This window comes from Crinia signifera, chromosome 9 (assembly GCF_055691185.1).
Source record: "Crinia signifera chromosome 9, ASM5569118v1, whole genome shotgun sequence".
Classification (NCBI taxonomy): Eukaryota; Metazoa; Chordata; class Amphibia; order Anura; family Myobatrachidae; genus Crinia; species Crinia signifera.
This window is the reverse complement of record NC_139225.1, coordinates 15965170-15985866: the sequence shown is the minus strand read 5'-3', so window position 1 is coordinate 15985866 and position 20697 is coordinate 15965170. Positions and strand designations below refer to the sequence as shown.

At 44.7% G+C, this 20697-nt stretch overlaps 1 protein-coding gene across 2 annotated transcripts; it reads left to right on the top strand.

Moving 5' to 3' along the window:
* The first annotated feature begins 136 nt into the window (after positions 1–136).
* On the top strand, positions 137–16160 carry AJM1 (apical junction component 1 homolog). Of its 2 annotated transcripts, none has more exons than XM_083161146.1 (2): positions 137–272; positions 9213–16160. In XM_083161146.1, the coding sequence occupies exon 2, from the start codon at positions 9269–9271 to the stop codon at positions 12545–12547; it is 3279 nt and encodes a 1092-aa protein (XP_083017272.1). In that variant the 5' UTR covers positions 137–272; positions 9213–9268; the 3' UTR covers positions 12548–16160. The 2 variants fall into 2 exon arrangements, with proteins under 2 accessions (XP_083017272.1, XP_083017273.1); XM_083161147.1 differs by lacking the exon at positions 137–272 and adding an exon at positions 391–1171.
* Positions 16161–20697: the final 4537 nt, after the last annotated feature.

Genomic DNA, 20697 nt, shown 5'->3' with positions numbered 1-20697 from the left:
TCTCGCACCCTTGTGCACAGAGATTTATTGCCATATGTCGTACACATAAGGTCACAGGAGGGTTCTGATGTAGCAGCAGCCCCCCCCTCCCCCCGATACATCGCCCTGCCCCCACCCCGCCGGCTCTGCCCCATGCCTTCGCCTTCCTTATTGCCTGGGCACAGCGTCCTTCTATGGCCCTTTAAACCGCTGTTCCGCCTAGTGGCCGCCAGGGGCGCTGCTAATGCCAAAGTGAAACTCGAATCTTCTAAGGAGGCATCAGAGACTAACAGGTACCTGAGGGGCTCCGGGGCCAGGGGGAGACAGCATGGCAGGACCCTCAGTACACGGCTGGGCAGTATGGGGTGTTCTGGGAAGGTGGTAGGGGGGGGTGGGGTGGCGGTAAGGGGTAGAGGGAGAGATGATGCATCAGTGCAGCATCATCTCTGTTCAGCACAGCCACAGCCTGCATCATATAGGACCAAGCATCACAGATCAGGCTGTGGGTGACACCACCTTCTGCATCCATCCTGCAGGGGAGCAGAGCATGCAGCATCCTGGCACTAGGGTGTCTCAGTATCCTGCATCCGGGCACTAGGGCAGCAGAACATCCAGGGTCTAGGGTATCTCAGCATCCTGCATCCAGGCACTAGGGCAGCACAGCATCCTGCATCCAGGCTCTAGGGTATCTCAGCATCCTGTATCCAGGCACTAGTATATCTCAGCATCCTCCATCCAGGCTCTAGGGCACCACAGCATTCTGTATCCAGGCTCTAGTGTATCTCAGCATCCTCCATGCAGGCACTAGGGCAGCAGAATATCCTGCATCCAGGCACTAGGGCAGCCCAGCATCCTCCATCCAGGCACTAGGGCAGCACAGCATCCTGTATCCAGGCACTAGGGCACCACAGCATCTTTCATCCAGGCTCTAAGGCAGCACAGCATCCTGCATCCAGGCACTAGGGCACCACAGCATCCTGCATCCAGGCTACTCTACATCCTTGCTCCCGATTAGCGGGTACCACACAATCCCTCATGCAGCATCCGGGGAGGGGGAGATAAGCTGGCATGGGAATAATGCTGCCTAATTATCGCATATAATCAGGATCTTGTTACTGCTGCAGATCAGGAGCAGGGGATCTGTCTGATCACATGAGGGAGACTCCGGGATCTATGACAGATCCATCCTGAGGTGTGTGCAGCCATGTTTAATGACTTAATCTGTCTGGTAGTGACCCAGATGCACTGAGCAGCGGTCTATACTTATGTGTGTACCGTAGTGTAGTATACTAATGTGTGTACTGTAGAGTTGTATACAATATTACATATGCATAGGTTTCCTATAGCAAAACAAACCATATTACAGTATGTGGCATGTACCATACACACTGGGAGACCCTCATATATGATTTTAGTTGTGGTTGCGGCTGTGTTGCACAAATGGCAGATTATATATATATATATATATATATATATATATATATATATATATATATATATATATATATATATATAAAGCCAGAGAGTTCCAATCCGGATACTTCCTAATACATGTAGGTAGAAATTGGAGACACTAATGGGGCTTGCTGTGGCAATCTTTTTAATGGTACATACCACTTAAATCAACCAGTGCATGACAGTGGGTACAGGACAGTGGGTACAGGACCTGTACCCACTGTCATATGCACTGGTTGATTTAAGTGGTATGTACCATTAAAAAGATTGCCACAGCAAGCCCCATTAGTGTCTCCAATTTCTACCTACATATATATATATATATATATACATATATATATATATATATATGTATATATATATATATATATATATATAGAAGAGGGGGACGGATCGGCACTCAGTGGGGAGAACGTCAAAAGTGCAGTACAATGCCCGGGTGCCTACCAAGGGCACCAAGATGCCTTATACAACGGGGTAGGGACAGAGGCACTCCTGGGTCTTGGAATAATGAGACCGACACAGTGGTCCGTGCAACGTTTCGGTCTTTAATTACCCTTTTCGAGCTCATATATATATATACAGTATACTGTGTCTTATAACCATACAGCCTAGTTAGCATTAATAGTTGTAATTAGGCTGCCAGTCTCCCAGCATGCTCTCTGCTAATGGCGTCACACAGTAAATAATGTCACAGCACAGGACATAATAGATAATCTGATTTGTTTACATAGTATAATGTGTAACACGGCAACAGGTGGTATGGTATAACAATACAGCCGCGTAGCGTGTGTATTACAGAATATTATAACGGGCACAAGTCATCATATAACTCACTCCTGTATATACTGTAGTGTAAGGCTGCATATGTGACTCACACCTGTATATACTGTAGTATAAGGCAGCATATGTAACTCACACCTGTATATACTGTAGTATAAGGCAGCATATGTAACTCACACCTGTGTATACTGTGGTATAAGGCAGCATATGTAACTCACACCTGTGTATACTGTGGTATAAGGCAGCATATGTAACTCACACCTGTATATACTGTGGTATAAGGCAGCATATGTAACTCACTCCTGTGTATACTGTAGTGTAAGGCAGCATATGTAACCCACACCTGTATATACTGTAGTATAAGGCAGCATATCTAACTCACTCCTGTATATACTGTAGAATAAGGCACCATAATGTGACTCACACCTGTATATACTGTAGTATATGGCAGCATATGTAACACACACCTGTATAGACTGTAGTATATGGCAGCATATGTAACTCACACCTGTATACACTGTAGTATATGGCAGCATATGTAACCCACACCTGTATATACTGTGGTATAAGTCAGCATATGTAACTCACACCTGTGTATACTGTGGTATAAGGCAGCATATGTAACTCACACCTGTGTATACTGTAGAATAAGGCACCATAATGTGACTCACACCTGTATATACTGTAGTATATGGCAGTATATGTAACACACACCTGTATACACTGTAGTATAAGGCAGCATATGTAACTCACACCTGTATATACCGTAGTGTAAGGCAGCATATGTAACTCACTCCTGCATATACTGTGGTATAAGGCAGCATATGTGACTCACACCTGTATATACTGTGGTATAAGGCAGCATATGTAACTCACACCTGTATAACTATATACTGTGGTATAAGGCAGCAAATGTAACTCACACCTGTATATACTGTGGTATAAGGCAGCATATGTGACTCACACCTGTATATACTGTGGTATAAGGCAGTATATGTAACTCACACCTGTATGTACCGTAGAGTAAGGCAGCATATGTAACTCACACCTGTATATACTGTAGTATAAGGCAGCATAAGTGACTCACACCTGTATATACTGTGATATAAGGCAGCATATGTAACCCACACCTGTATATACTGTGGTATAAGGCAGCATATGTAACTCACTCCTGTGTATACTGTGGTATAAGGCAGCATATGTAACTCACACCTGTATATACTGTGGTATAAGGCAGCATATGTGACTCACCTGTATATACTGTAGTGTAAGGCAGCATATGTAACTCACTCCTGTGTATACTGAGGTATAAGGCAGCATACAGTATGTGACACACCTGTATATACTGTAGTGTAAGGCAGCATATGTAACTCACACCTGTATATACTGTAGTGTAAGGCAGCATATGTACCGCACACCTCTATGTACCGTAGTGTAAGACAGCATATGTAACTCACCCCTGTGTATACCATAGTGTAAGGCAGCATATGTAACCCACACCTTTATATACTGTGGTATAAGGCAGCATATGTAACACACACCTGTATATATACCGTAGTATAAGGCAGTATATGTAACTCACACCTGTGTATACTGTGGTATAAGGCAGCATATGTAACGCACACCTGTGTATACTGTAGTGTAAGGCAGCATATGTAAGTCACACCTGTGTATACCGTAGTATAAGGCAGCGTATGTAACTCACCCCTGTGTATACTGTAGTATAAGGCAGCATATGTGACTCACACCTGCATATACTGTGGTATAAGGCAGCATATGTAACTCACACCTGTGTATATTGTGGTATAAGGCAGCATATGTGACTCACACCTGTATATACTGTGGTATAAGGCAGCATATGTGACTCACACCTGTATATACCGTAGTGTAAGGCAGCATATGTAACTCACTCCTGCATATACTGTGGTATAAGGCAGCATATGTGACTCACACCTGTATATACTGTGGTATAAGGCAGCATATGTAACTCACACCTGTATAACTATATACTGTGGTATAAGGCAGCATATGTGACTCACACCTGTATATACTGTGGTATAAGGCAGTATATGTAACTCACACCTGTATGTACCGTAGTGTAAGGCAGCATATGTAACTCACACCTGTATATACTGTGGTATAAGGCAGCATATGTGACTCACACCTGCATATACTGTGGTATAAGGCAGCATATGTAACTCACTCCTGCATATACTGTGGTATAAGGCAGCATATGTGACTCACACCTGTATATACCGTAGTGTAAGGCAGCATATGTAACTCACTCCTGCATATACTGTGGTATAAGGCAGCATATGTGACTCACACCGGTATATACTGTGGTATAAGGCAGCATGTGTGACTCACACCTGTATATACTGTGGTATAAGGCAGCATGTGTGACTCACACCTGTATATACTGTAGTGTAAGGCAGCATATGCAACTCACTCCTGCATTTACTGTGGTATAAGGCAGCATATGTAACTCACACCTGTGTATATTGTGGTATAAGGCAGCATATGTGACTCACACCTGTATATACTGTGGTATAAGGCAGCATATGTGACTCACACCTGTATATACCGTAGTGTAAGGCAGCATATGTAACTCACTCCTGCATATACTGTGGTATAAGGCAGCATATGTGACTCACACCTGTATATACTGTGGTATAAGGCAGCATATGTAACTCACACCTGTATAACTATATACTGTGGTAAAAGGCAGCATATGTAACTCACAACTGTGTATACTGTGGTATAAGGCAGCATATGTGACTCACACCTGTATATACTGTGGTATAAGGCAGTATATGTAACTCACATCTGTATGTACCGTAGTGTAAGGCAGCATATGTAACTCACACCTGTATATACTGTGGTATAAGGCAGCATATGTGACTCACACCTGCATATACTGTGGTATAAGGCAGCATATGTGACTCACACCTGTATATACTGTGGTATAAGGCAGCATATGTAACTCACACCTGTATATACTGTGGTATAAGGCAGCATATGTGACTCACACCTGCATATACTGTGGTATAAGGCAGCATATGTAATTCACTCCTGCATATACTGTGGTATAAGGCAGCATATGTGACTCACACCGGTATATACTGTGGTATAAGGCAGCATATGTAACTCACACCTGTATATACCGTAGTGTAAGGCAGCATATGTGACTCACACCTGTATACACCGTAGTGTAAGGCAGCATATGTAACTCACACCTGCATATACTGTGGTATAAGGCAGCATATGTAACTCACTCCTGCATATACTGTGGTATAAGGCAGCATATGTGACTCACACCTGTATATACCGTAGTGTAAGGCAGCATATGTAACTCACTCCTGCATATACTGTGGTATAAGGCAGCATATGTGACTCACACCGGTATATACTGTGGTATAAGGCAGCATGTGTGACTCACACCTGTATATACTGTGGTATAAGGCAGCATGTGTGACTCACACCTGTATATACTGTAGTGTAAGGCAGCATATGCAACTCACTCCTGCATTTACTGTGGTATAAGGCAGCATATGTAACTCACACCTGTGTATATTGTGGTATAAGGCAGCATATGTGACTCACACCTGTATATACTGTGGTATAAGGCAGCATATGTGACTCACACCTGTATATACCGTAGTGTAAGGCAGCATATGTAACTCACTCCTGCATATACTGTGGTATAAGGCAGCATATGTGACTCACACCTGTATATACTGTGGTATAAGGCAGCATATGTAACTCACACCTGTATAACTATATACTGTGGTAAAAGGCAGCATATGTAACTCACAACTGTGTATACTGTGGTATAAGGCAGCATATGTGACTCACACCTGTATATACTGTGGTATAAGGCAGTATATGTAACTCACATCTGTATGTACCGTAGTGTAAGGCAGCATATGTAACTCACACCTGTATATACTGTGGTATAAGGCAGCATATGTGACTCACACCTGCATATACTGTGGTATAAGGCAGCATATGTGACTCACACCTGTATATACTGTGGTATAAGGCAGCATATGTAACTCACACCTGTATATACTGTGGTATAAGGCAGCATATGTGACTCACACCTGCATATACTGTGGTATAAGGCAGCATATGTAATTCACTCCTGCATATACTGTGGTATAAGGCAGCATATGTGACTCACACCGGTATATACTGTGGTATAAGGCAGCATATGTAACTCACACCTGTATATACCGTAGTGTAAGGCAGCATATGTGACTCACACCTGTATACACCGTAGTGTAAGGCAGCATATGTGACTCACACCTGTATATACTGTGGTATAAGGCAGCATATGTGACTCACACCTGTAGATACTGTGGTATAAGGCAGCAACTGTGGTATAAGGCAGCATATGTAACTCACACCTGTATATACTGTGGTATAAGGCAGTATAACCTGACTCACACCTGTATATACTGTGGTATAAGGCAGCATATGTGACTCACACCTGTAGATACTGTGGTATAAGGCAGCAACTGTGGTATAAGGCAGCATATGTAACTCACACCTTTATATACTGTGGTATAAGGCAGCATATGTAACTCACACCTGTATATACTGTGGTATAAGGCAGCATATGTGACTCACACCTGCATATACTGTGGTATAAGGCAGCATATGTAATTCACTCCTGCATATACTGTGGTATAAGGCAGCATATGTGACTCACACCTGTATATACCGTAGTGTAAGGCAGCATATGTGACTCACACCGGTATATACTGTGGTATAAGGCAGCATATGTAACTCACACCTTTATATACTGTGGTATAAGGCAGTATAACCTGACTCACACCTGTATATACTGTGGATATATATATACCACCCTAATGTCCCTTGATGCAGCTATGTATATGTACCATGAGCTTGTCCTAAATTGTACTATAATTCCTTATTTTGTTATGTTTGCTATGTATTGCCAGGCGCTGTGGATCCCTTGTAGCGCCATATAAATAAGCCACAATAATACCACGTAGACCCCGGTCCTGCCATAGTCATGCCCCCTGTATGTGTACCCATAATGCATTGCAGTCCAGTCCATACTATGTAACATCTGGGGGGTCACAGTGTACCCAGTGCACCGAGGGGGGCACCCCGCACTGTGGTTTCTGTTGTTACACTGTAGGATTTGTGGGACGGGCGCGTGACATTTGCAGGAGGCGTCAGCACTGTCACATTCCCCTATAAATTACTACTATCAGAGATTGTTGGCCAAATCCTAGGCAACCCTGAGTCATCCCTGGGCCATGGACCAGAGCTGGTGCCAGGGTAATGCCACATTGTGTCTGTGAGGCAGATTCCTGGGACTCTGGTAAGTAGCGCAGTGCTGCATGTCAGTCTCAGTACAGGATCTGCTGGCTGCCAGGGGCAAACCCTCCCCTGTAGCCAGATCCCTCTGTCATTCCCCTAGCCAGGTGCGTACCCTCCTGTAGCCAGATCCCCCTGTTCCCACCCCCCCCTGTCCCACGGCCAGGGGCAACCACTCTCCCTTCCCTCTGTGCTTGGTACCTATCTGGTGTATAGTGCCCATGTGGCTCACAGAAGCTGGTACATTCAGGGCCTCATTCATGTTTATACGCAAAGCCGATTATCACGCAGCGGAGTGCCTGTTGGCAGACTGCGCCTGTGCTGAGGTTGCAGTGACCATGCACCACGGTGCCACTGCGATACCGTCCGCAATGAGGATGTCATAGAGAAGTCATTGATGGGTAGTGACTGTTTGTGAGTGGTTGGATAAATGTGGGGTGTCCTGGATGTTACTGGACACCACTTGTACTCTTTAGATAGATGGGTGCATTTCGCGCAGGAGCGACCCCTCTACTATTAGTGCCAGTGCAAGTATACTAGACGCCTTGGTGTCTCCGCTGTCGACTCTGTTATTTCTTATGGTGATCATGCTGTAGACCAAATGATCCCAACCCAGCCTTGGATAGAGATAAAGTTTCCCAAAACAGCCAGTCAGCTTTTGTTATTTCTCTAACACAGTTGTAAGCTGATTGGATGCTTTGGGCAACAATCTTGCACTGAGACTTGGTACATCTCCCCTCTATCTGCAGTAGACCGTCAGAAGATTTCCGCATCACCTACCGGATCACCATAAGGGGTTGGGATCATTTGGTCTACAGCATGATGGTCGACAGTCATTAGGTCAACACCATTAGGTCGACATGGGAAAATGTCGACATGGGTCCAGGTCGACATGGGAAAAGAAAAGGGGGTAGTGAACCAAACTCAGTGCTTCCCTTGTGTGGGCACCAGAAAAAATGAGTGAAGGTGATTGGGAAAAGGTCGACATGGTTCTAGGTCGAAAGGTCATTAGTTCAACAGGTCGTTAGTTCGACAGGTCTTTAGTTCGACAAAGACTCGGTCGACAGTCAAAAGGTCGACATGGGTTTTTTCCCTGTTTTTTTACCTGAATGTCAATACTGTTGACATGGACACAGTTTAAAGTGCACCGCATCCCCTTCTGCGCTTGCAATGCGTCGGCCACAGTGCCTCGCTACACTCGGCACACTATTTTATCCTCCCACCACGCCCTATTGGATGGTAGGGCATGAGATAACGCCTATCGGCACATGTCGGCTCAAAAAGCAGTGAAAAACCCCATGTCGATCTTTTCACTGGCGACCTAGACAATGTCAAACTAATGACCTGTGGAACTAACGACCTTTTGAACTAATGACCTTTTGACCTAGAACCATGTTGACCTTTTTCCATGTTGATCTAGACCCATGTCGACCTTTTCCCATGTTGTCTAATGGTGTCGACCTAATGACTGTCGACCATCATGCTGTAGACCAAATTGCGCATCCCCCAAGGCTTGCTACATCTCCGCAGTTGTCAGCAATATGGTCTCTTAGACTTGAAGTAGAATATATTGAGTTTACCTGTACATGATGGACAATAGGGGACTTGTGTATAGAACTGACTTCTCCTACTCTACTTTACAGATTGTATCGCTGAGATGAGGTAAAGCCACTCTACTCCACGGCCACGCTTTATTAAAATGACACGAACCGACCCACCTGACCTACTCGATTCTACGGTTTACCCAGACGTCAAGGTGAGACTGAACATCGATTCCCGAAGCCCCTACTCTTTTGCACAATGTGACAGCTTCATGTCCAGCCACAGGGAGGTTCACCAGCCACCGTTCAACAAGAGGCACTGCCGCAGTTTTGACTTCCTTGAGTCTTTAGACGACCAGTTGCCTAACCCACCAGTCATGGAGTCCTACCAACGAGGAGCTCACAGGCGTGCCGGAACCCCAGAACCGTCCAACCAGTCTGTGGGTAGGAGATCCTCAGTCAGGGCTGATACACAATATACTTCCCAAGGGATGGACACTGCAAAAGATCCGGCCAAAGAACCAAGGAGGCGACCGAGGTCCAAGAGCGCTCCACGGGTTAAAACTAGCTTCACATCGGTTCCAATTCAGATGTCTTCTACTCAGTCCCCTCCACCAACTGCCAAAAGAGGCAGAGAAGTTGCCAGGGCTTCAAGAGAACCTCAGAAATCGGTGGCTTCTCCCAAAAGGGAAGTGACTTACGCACCTACAAAGGTATTAATGAGTGAGGTGCACCCCATAAAATTACAACCCCAGCGCAACAGTGCCAGTCGCATCTCACCCCTGTGTGTCAGCAACAACTGCATAGAGGAGCCGCACATTGGAAAACCAAACTCTAGCCCTCACGTACGGTGCCGGGTGGACATAAAGCCAGATGACGCTGTCCTTCAACATGCTGCTCATACTTCCAACCCCTGCCAGACTTGGGGGGAGGCACAGCACTGTACAAGGCAACCGGGCACCCCCAGAAGCCTAGCTGTGCCAAATGCAAGACTGATGTCTGTGTCACGTACCCCCACACCAAGCGATTCCTACAGTGTTGACCCTAGAATGACCCACTATGCTTGCACGCCAGGGGGAGAGATGTACCTACCGGATGTGCGTGGTATTCCGTACCAAAGTGTTGCTTCTCCAAGAGATTTCACACAATACACCAACCGTGACTGTGGACAGTATGTCAGCCCCACGATCCCCACCACGTTCTTCTACACAGAAGAAGACTCCAATTTCAACCAAACCATTCCTATTAAAAATAGGGGGTATTATCCCCGTCCATATCCTGACCCCGGGGTTCCTGCGCACTCATATTATGCAGATGAGAACCCCACAGTGCATCCAAGAACTTTTTACTTTGAGGACCCTAGACCGTACCCTATTCAGGAAGCCCCAATAAGGACGTTTTATGGGGAGGATCCGCGTTTTTACCCTCCTCGTAGTGCCCCCACCAAAAGCATTTATGGGGAGGACCCGAGATCTTATCCAGTTCAAAGTACTTCATCAAAACTTTACTTTACGGAGGATATCGCTAAGTATTCTGAAAGGGAAGCACTGTCTAGGACGTACCCATATCCACGGAGCACACAGCCCTTGCAGTTCAGTGAGTGGTATTTTCCGGACCAGAGCCCAATATCTTACCAAACCATGCAGATGCCTCAGTTTCCCACGCACACTTCTGGAAGGGAGGCAATGCTGGCTTCTTGGCATGCTTCTTACAGCATGAACCAGCAAAGACTCGGGACTGATTCCAGAAACTACTCCCGTTCTTGGGACAATATTTTAAACACCGGTGGGCGCAAAGAGGACCCATTGTCGCGAGGCCGCAGCTATGAGAATTTGTTGTGCCGCGAGCGACGTGCCTTATCCCCAGACGATAGACGCCAACCTGTGGTGGTTAATCTGTCCTGTTCTCCAAAGCGTTATGCCGCCCTTTCTCTCTCTGAGAATTCCATCATGGAGAAGTTACATACAGATGGGGGAGGCGGGAGGTACGCAACAGGCCGCTCATGGTTCGTCACCCCGGAGATTACCATCACCGATAATGACTTAAGAGCCAATGGAGTGGGAAGAAGTGATCGGCGATCAGCCAGCTGGGATGTGATGGATTCCGGGGTTTCACCACCAGCTTACCCAGCACATGTCCCCTACCCGACCAAAGATAAAATGCCAAGCAGGTCCTCTCGGCACCGTAGTCTGGAGCAGCTTGATGAACTCATTGCAGATCTGGTGATAGATTATAAACCACCATCCAGCCGCCGCCCCAGTGAGGCAGATGCCCTGGCTGATCAGTTGAGGAAGTTAATTAAGGAGGACATGATAGGAATTCCACGGAAACCAGAGAACTATGGGCAGATGTCTCATCTCTTGCAGAACCGGCCCCTCAAGGAACAGCCAACTCCTACCTTCCCTGACTCCCAAAGAGGTCAGAGGAGAGAGACTTTTCCAGAGGTGCCCATAATAAGTCCACATAAGCCCTTAGAGGACTGTTCTCCAGATCTCAGTGCCGATGAAGACGACCTACTGACCTGTTCCAATGCCAAGTGTAGACGCACAGAGACAATGTTCAATGCCTGCCTCTACTTCAAGTCTTGCCATAGCTGTTACACCTACTACTGTTCCCGCAACTGCAGGCGTGAGGACTGGGACATACACAAGGAGAGCTGTATCTACGGACGCATGGGCAGTGTCTGTCGACACGTGCTCAAATTTTGCAGAGAGAACACCGAGGTACATAAAGCCTTCTCCCGAATCGCCAAGGTGGGTTATCTCTCCCGCGGGAGAGGGGTGCTCTTCTTGGGCTTCCCAAACCCGGGTTCAGCTGATAACTTTTTGCAACTAGGTCTGGAAGGCCTGCTCATGTCCCCCACCTACCTGTCTCTGAGGGAACTCGAAAACTACTCAGACAACCTTGGAGAACATGCCAAGGAACTGCAAATAGCTGGCAACCAGTTCGACCCTGATGAATGTTTTCTGTTGAATGTAACTGTGGCGGTGGGACAAAGCGGTCCAGACCGACTCTCCACCAGGGCCCACCATGTTCCCACCATCCGCAAGTATGCCAAGATAGCCTTAGCCTCTTCCAGCCCGGAGAGGAAGATCACAAAAAAGGAGAAGGACATGGAGACCTTAATACTTACCCCACCACCGGGCACAGCTGACCTGGATAAGGAGGGCGAGGAGGGCCGGAAGGCCAGGGAGGTTTGCTTTATACATATCCAGAGGGAACTTAGGATCAGGGGTGTTTTCCTTCGCCACGAGTACCCCAAGATCTACCAGCAGCTGTGCGAGTTTGTGGAGAACAATAAGAGGTTCACCCCAACCACCATCTACCCCATCGATAGGAGGACTGGAAAGCAGTTCATGTGCATGATTATGGCAGCTTCGGAGCCCAGATCTCTTGATTGGGTCGCCAGCCCCAACCTCTTGGATGACATTATGTGACACGAACGCATCCCAGGCCAATCCCAAACCCCTATGACTCCTTGTTTTGTAGTTTATGTATTCTTTTGTATCTGCCGTTACCCTACGACACAGTCTTTTGGACGGGAGGTGGACAAGAGCAATGTCTGTGCTGCAGTAGTGGGTTTATTAGTGCATGCGGAGGGGTGACTTGACCCAAGAGCTTACAGAAGGCATGCAATAGGATAAATGTATCAATAGGTGGCACTGGGAGAAAGTGACATCTCTCGTGTACCAAAGGCCACGATTCTGAGAACTGGTGGCTTTTTATATAGGATTACTAAATAGTTTATTTTATAGTAAGATGATAGCGTAGATTGCTATTTAATTATTATATATCGGCTGTTTCCACCCTGATGCCTGGTGCTGATAACAGTGAATTACTTTTTATGAATTATCAAGCAGAATTGCGGGTTTGGGGGAAATGAAAGTTCTAGATCATTTTAGGGGAGATTAACATTTATTTATCCTGGAGACACTGAACTGTGCAAATATGATGCCTTAGATATAGATTATTAGCAGCCAAGAGTTGGCTAATTACAACCCACGCATGAGCCACGCGGTTGACGTACGCACTACACGGACACAGTTGGTTCAGCCTGGACCTGAATGAATAACTGAGAGGGAGATTTATCAAACTTTCTAAAGAGCCAAAGTAGATGGGTTTCCCATAGCAACCAGTTAGAGTTTAGCTTAATTTATGAAATATACTCTATAAAATCATCGTTGCTATGAGTAACGGCTCCACTTTTTCTTTTTAGAAGGCTTGATAAATCTCCTTCGATCTCAGTTTGCTCTTCACTGTCATTTGTTTTAGCAAGACTTTATTTTGGACATTAGTTTATCTCCACAACAACCTAAACGGCAGCTGTGACCTAGGCACCGTGGGGGCAGCCATTTTGTGAGCTGAACCAAACTGTATGATAATGCAATCTAACTTATACCATAGAAATTGACAGGGGCACCAAGAATGGGGGGCACGCAAGTTGGAGGGGCCATGGCCACACCTCTTGGATTTTATTTGGCCCATCCCCTCACGCAAAGGTGTGGATTATTACATAGACAGTATCTAAATAGACATGAATAGGGTCGACATAGTCTAGACGACAAGCAAAAGTTTTTCGTTATTTTTTTTTTAACCAACTTACTCTTTCTTCAAGTGGGCATAGAGGGAGAATATAGCATAGAGGGAGAATATAGTAGTGTGCACTGTGGCACCGTGCCCAAAGCATGGCAAGCACAGCGGTACACTAATACGGTATTCATGTCGACATAGACACAATAAAGAGAAAAACTCACGTCAACCATTTCCATGTCAACGCTTTTCACGTGGCAAACTATTGTCTGACGATCTATACACCTTAGACCTAATAATCCACACCCGTACTGGGTCCTATTGAAGCCAGAAGATTAGTTACACACATAGGGGGTTATTCTAGTTCACTCTTTCTGACAAATTCCTTCTTAGATGGACAAAACCATGTGCACTGCAGGTGGGGCAGATGTTACTTGTGCAGAGAGAATTAGATTTGGGTGGGGTTTTACTTCAAAGTGAGATCTAAATTGCAGTGTAAAAATAAAGCAGTCAGTATTTACCCTGCACAGAAACAAAATAACTCACCCAAATCTAATTCTCTCTGCACATGTTACATCTGCCCCACCTGCAGTGCACATGGTTTTGTCCATCTTAGAAGGATTTTGTCAGGAAGAGTGGACTAGAATAAGGCCCATAGTGCTACTAGTATAGACTATATAGGGGGATATGTATTTAACCTTGGGGAGAGAGATAAAGTACCAGCCAACCAGCTGCTCCATGTTAAAGGCTGTGCTTACAAATATTGCTCTATCCCACAAAATGGCTGCCTGCACTACATGGAGCCAATCGTTTTTGTTTAGACAATGAGATGAACGGTTTGGCGTCAGTCTCTGCATCTGATGTACTAAGTTTGTGTCAGACGACAGAAGGATCTTCTGAGGTAATGTCATACAAACTTTGAAAGGGCACAAACAGTTTCACCCAAGGGTGCTTACTGCACCAGTACCGAAAGCACAAGCTGGCAGGTCTCCAAATTGTTCACACTTGTCAGACCTTGACCACGCAAACCACAGGAGCTGACACATAAACTGCATTTGCAAATTGTGCTGCCTTGAGGCTCTCTCTGTTCCCTATCTAGAGAAAGCTGGAGGTTACCAATTAGGTTGTAGCTTTTATCGATCAGTTTACAGGGGACCGGTTAGAGGTGACGTGATTGGTTGCTAGCAGAATGTTTTGTTTGTAAATCCCCAGGGAGAACATGCAATGGTGCAATGCCACTTAAGGCAGCCATATTGTGGGTTGGGCCAATATTCGGAACGTTGGGGGGTCTCAACATTGGCTGCATAGAATGCTGGTGCACTAGCCACCTCAAGCACGCAACCATAACTGTGGCGGCACATCTGCGTGTTTGCTGCCACTGCCTGTTACAGCCCCCAAACATTTCCTGACTGAAAATCACTTTACATGTGGCCGCCATTGCAGCACATGTGCGGCGTGTAGCTTAGACGCATGCACACGATGATAATCTCTCAACTGCGCGTTTGTATCCATTTCAGAATCAGGCCCCTGTATACTTTCTTTTTCACACCCTAAATCAGTGATGGCTAACCTTGACACTCCAGCTGTTGTTGAACTACACATCCCAGCATGCCCTGCATCAGTATTAGCATGGCTAAATAGTAAAACTGATACAGGGCATGCTGGGATGTGTAGTTCAACAACAGCTGGAATGTCAAGGTTAGCCATCACTGCCCTAAATTCTTCCAATGACAAGAATGACATTACTTCCATCAGATCATCTTTATATATTTATAGTAAAGCATGGCAGCCATTAGCGCGCCCATCTTATTTCTGCACCGTTTGCAGCATTTTCTGAGGAGAAACCTTTCATGGCTGCCCAGCACTTGGATTCTATTACTTAATACTCATCTTCGCAAATACAATGGGGGCAGAGGTCCTAAGCGTTAGAGAGAGATAAAGGACCAACAAGCTTCTGTCATGTTACAGACTATGGGCCAGATTCTCTAGTGATAAAATAGAGATTGATAAACAACCAGCCAATCAGCTCCTGTCTGACATTTTTCAAACAGTCTGTGACATGGCAGGTAGGAGCTGATTGGCTGGCTGTTTATTACTCTCCATTTTTTCACTTTTGAAGCTTAGAGAATCTTGCCCTAGGTTTTTAAAAAAATGGTAGATATCTCTCTCCACCTTATCACTCTCCAAGATTTAGTAGATCTGCTCCTTAAACTTTCATCGCAAGGCGGGTGAGCAGGGTATTGTCTACCACAGGCGGAAGACACAAGGGGGAAAGAAGACGGAGCTTTTGCGCCTCATTTTGAATGCGTATTTTGGGAGGCAAATTGCGTTGGCCCCTAAATAAGGCCCAATGTATGGCAGCGATCCAAGGCACCCGGACGGTCCAATACCATTCCTCTGTTACTGTATATAATATTACATTCTCGCTTCATGTTCTTATTCTGACCACTGTACGTTCATATTTATTAAAGGAGTGAATTTCAAAGATGGAAATAAATAAATGAGATCATGTGCAATGAACATTCGCCGTGATGCGTTTTACATGGTTGCATGTACCTTTGTGCTGACGTATGTAGACGATAGTAAGTGACTGAGATTATCCACATATGGGTATATAGGTATATGGGTATATAGGGCCAGATTCACTAAGCTTCAAGAGTGATAAAAGGGAGAGTGATAAACAACCGGCCAATCACCTCCTGCCTGACATTTTTCAAATACAGCCTGTGACATGGAAGTTAGGAGCTGATTGGTTGGTTTGTTACCACTCTCCATTTTATCACTTTTGAAGCTTAGTGCATCTGGCCTATAGTCATATATACAGGTATATAGTAGTGGTGCTGAGTAAGGTAATGGGGGATATATTCATCAGTTTTTCACGATTTTTCATTCTTTTTACTGCCTTCTTCTAAAATGCCTGATTGCTTGCACATAACAAAGGCATACATTTTGGGGCTGTTAATATCACGCATCCCAACATTCCACATCCATACATTGGCACCAGGGCAAGGCCAGCGTATGGTGGAGCACAGCCAAGTCCCCATGGACGTGCCACTGCCTTGTACGTGCATTCAACACCAATTCATTACAACAAGCACCAGTGGGGAGAGAATACTGTACAGCTTTCTGGCCCAGTCAGGGTACAGAGGCCCAAATTGTAACTTTCCCATCGGAATCAGGACGTTTGGGAGATACGAGGTACTAGAGAGGCTTGGTACGGTGACAGCCATTGTATGTCGAGGGATCTTGTCAAATGATGAATATAACAAGAGAATATTGTAATTTATAAGAAAGACATATTTTATTGTAATTTAGGCATTTAGGGCCTTATTCTAGTTCACTCATTCTGACAAAATCCTTCTTAGATGAACAAAACCATGTACACTGCAGGGGGGCAGATGTTACTTGTGCAGAGAGAATTAGATTTGGGTGGGGTTTTACTTCAAAGTGAGATCTATATTGCAGTTTAAAAATAAAGCAGTCAGTATTTGCCCTGCACAGAAACAAAATAACTCACCCAAATCTAATTCTCTCTGCACATTTTACATCTGCCCCCCTGCAGTGCACATGGTTTTGTCCATCTAAGGATTTTGTCAGAAAGAGTGATTAGAATAAGGCCCTTAATCACATCCACCCTGTAACATAATTTAGATATCTGCACTGGGTCTATAGGTGGCCATACGGTAGTGCGATTTTAGCCCTTTTCGACCGATTCCGAACAATCGGGACAAGAAATCCGATGAAAAGTGTAAAATCGCATGTGTTTCAGCTCCGATCCTGATCCGATGGTGGGTGATCAGAGCCAGGGATGCAGGGCTGCCATCAAAAGTTATGGATTCCAGCAGCCTTTGCTTGGGATCGCATATGATATATCGTATGCAAAAGAACAACATCCAAAGCAGCTGGGCGGTTCAACGAAGATCGTATCCATTGCAGGTGGTCATTATAATTGAGTTTCTCTCCCAGACTTTTTATTGGTAATGCCCCGCGGGGCTTATCACAAAGCTCAAAATGGCTGCCTCAAACTTCAAATCCCCTACTGTGCCGTATTTGTGCACGTACACCTAAAGGACCACCAAAGCACCTGGGCGTATCAAATAAGTCGGTACTACTGTGGGACTAGGACGCAATATTATGTTACGGCTACGCATAGTGCGCCTTTTCCACATTCCCTGACTCACGCCTGGTTGCACGCCAGAGACGCTTCCCATGATCGGAGGGAAGCCATGTACCTTGCTATGCATTGGGCAGATCATCATGGCCCACTGATGCAAAACCATGTCATCAGTTCTTAGATGTTAGTAAATATATAGCCGAACATATGGAACTTAATAATTATCTTAATATATCAGAAATATCTGACAAACTTCTGGAAATATATGAACATTACATGCCTCAGCCACCGATCCCTATGGAATTGATGAGATGGTTCAGCCCACAAAATGGCCGCCGTCCACAAAAGCAAATGTGGTACAAGGAGAATCTTTAGCAATCATGTTATATATGTGTTTTTGCTACAACATAAATGGGGACACAATTGCAATAAGAACGAGAAGCACTAAATTGTCATAATGAGATTCTTTTCTACGTTATATTCTATATATTATATAGTCACACGTATAGAACTGTACATGGAGTTAATTTATGATCAAAAAGCGTGGGCTCATGTGTGTCAGCACACAGTACCATGTTCCTCTGTGGCTTTGATTCCCATATGTGAGGTAATATGCACAGTTTACAGCAGAACATGGCTCCCAGTTGTCACATAATCATACAAAATGGCAAAGCATTCGCTTGGTTTGTAAAGCAATAACATCGTATTGAACCAAGTCTCAGGCACCAGAGAAGTCATTTTTTTAATAGAACAAATGTTATATAGAGTATAATTTGTGTGAAAATAAATGTAATTTCCTGGTCTATGTAAAGCAAAGCAGAAGCAAATCATACAAGGATAATTTGCACAGTACCGCTGCATAGGATGTATGTATGTAGAGGGATTTGGGCAGCTTGGCCCAGTAATATATGGCAGAAGTAGCACCGTTACTGTAGGTCGCTGTACAGCTCCCTATTATTCTGTAGGTTGTGGAATTCTCACTATCAATCTTATCACCCATTGGGGCAGATGTATTAAGCCTTAACCCCTTCCCGACGAGGCCTTTTTTGTTAATTTTTTTTTTTTCCTCCTTGCGTTCAAATAAGCGTAACTTTTTTAATTTTCCGGCTATATAGACACATGAGGGCTTTTTTTTTGCGGGACAAGTTGTACTTTTTAATGGTACCATTTACTATACCGTATAATATTCTGGGGAATCAGGAAATAATTCAATGTGGGGTAAAAAAAAAAAAAACGCCATTCCACAATTTTGCGCTGGTTACGGTTTTTTTGGAGTTCATAGTTCGTTTAAAATGATGGGTTATCTTTATTCTATGGGTCGTTACGATTCTGGTGATACCAAACTTATATAGTTTTCGTTATGTTTTACCACTAAAAAAAAAATAGCAACTTTTACGGTTTTTCTAATTTGCGTCGCGTCGCCATGTTCTGCGGCTTATAACTTTTTTATTTTTCCACCTACGGACCTGGGTGAGGGCTCATTTTTTGCGGGCTGAAGTGTACTTTTTAATTAATACCATTATGGGATATGGGCGACTTTCTGATCTCTTTTAGTTATTTTTTTTTGGGTAGGCGATGCGACCAAAAAACGTAGTTTTGGCGTTGGGAATTATTTTCCGTTTACGCCTTTAAACGTGCTGTATAACTAATGTTATATTTTAATAGATCGGACTTTTAGGAACGCGGCGATACCAAATATGTTTATTTTTTTTTTTTTTTTTTTATCATATGTTTTATTGAAATAGCCAACAAGAGAGTAACAATAATGCGATTAGTAACATGCAGTACAGTATCCACATACATATCGGTACTTATTTCACAACCTAAAATATTCCCAACTGACTGACGCAGATGGCTATTGTTTTTTTTAACAATTTTCTGAAGAAGAATAAAGAAGGGAGAAAGTAATAAAGCAGAAGAAAGAGTAAGAGGAGGATAGGGGAGGAAGAGAGAGGGGGAAAAAAAAAAAAAAAAAAAGGGGAGGGGGGGTAGGAGTTTAGGAATGGGACTACCTAAATGGTCCGAGAGCAAGTCCAGCTCACTCTAGACCAGGTAGCCGTCTTTGGTGTAGCCTGTACCAGGGGTCCCAGACGCGCTGGAACTTTATAATCCTGTTACGTAGAAGGGCCGTAATATATTCCATGGAAGCTAAGTACCATATTTTATTAGTCAGCGCGATTAGTGAAGGGGCCTCCGTCTGCTTCCATTGGGTCGCGATAAGAAGCCTTGCTGCACTGAACAAATGCAAGCAAAATGCATTTTGAACCTTGGATAGGGAATCGAAAGGTTTACATAGAAGAATATTTAGTGGTGACTTAGGGACAGGGTGGCCTAGAACCTTAGTCGCTTCTTGTGTAACCTCGTCCCAGAATTTAGAAATCACAGGGCAGTCCCACCAAATATGGTAGAAGGTGCCAGTGTGTCCGCATTGCCTCCAACAGAGGTCTGAGGAGCTCGGGAAGAGCTTAGATAACTTATCTGGGGTCATATACCACCGGGAATAGATCTTAAAAGAGTTCTCTCTGATACCCGTATTAATTGAGGTTTTACTTACAAATTGACGCAGCTCCGACCAGTCCTCATCCTCCAGGCACACCCCCAGGTCCCGTTCCCAAGCTAACTCGTGTTTTTCTTTGGACGATGGGATTTGTGGGATAGTTAACGAGTACAGTGTGGAGATTGTGCCCTTACGACCTGGACTATAGATGCAATGACGTTCAAAGGGGGTGGGGCTTCTGAATTTGTCAGATTTATTGATAGATCTAATGAAGTTAACGATTTGCAAGTAAGCAAAGTTAGCGGTGGCAGGAAGGTTATAGCGGTCGCTTAGTGATTTAAAATCTGGGGGGGAAAATTCTCCCCTTATATGTCTTATTCTATCGATACCAGCTGAGGTCCAGAGGGAGGAATACGATCTAATATTTCCTAAGGGGAAATCTGGAT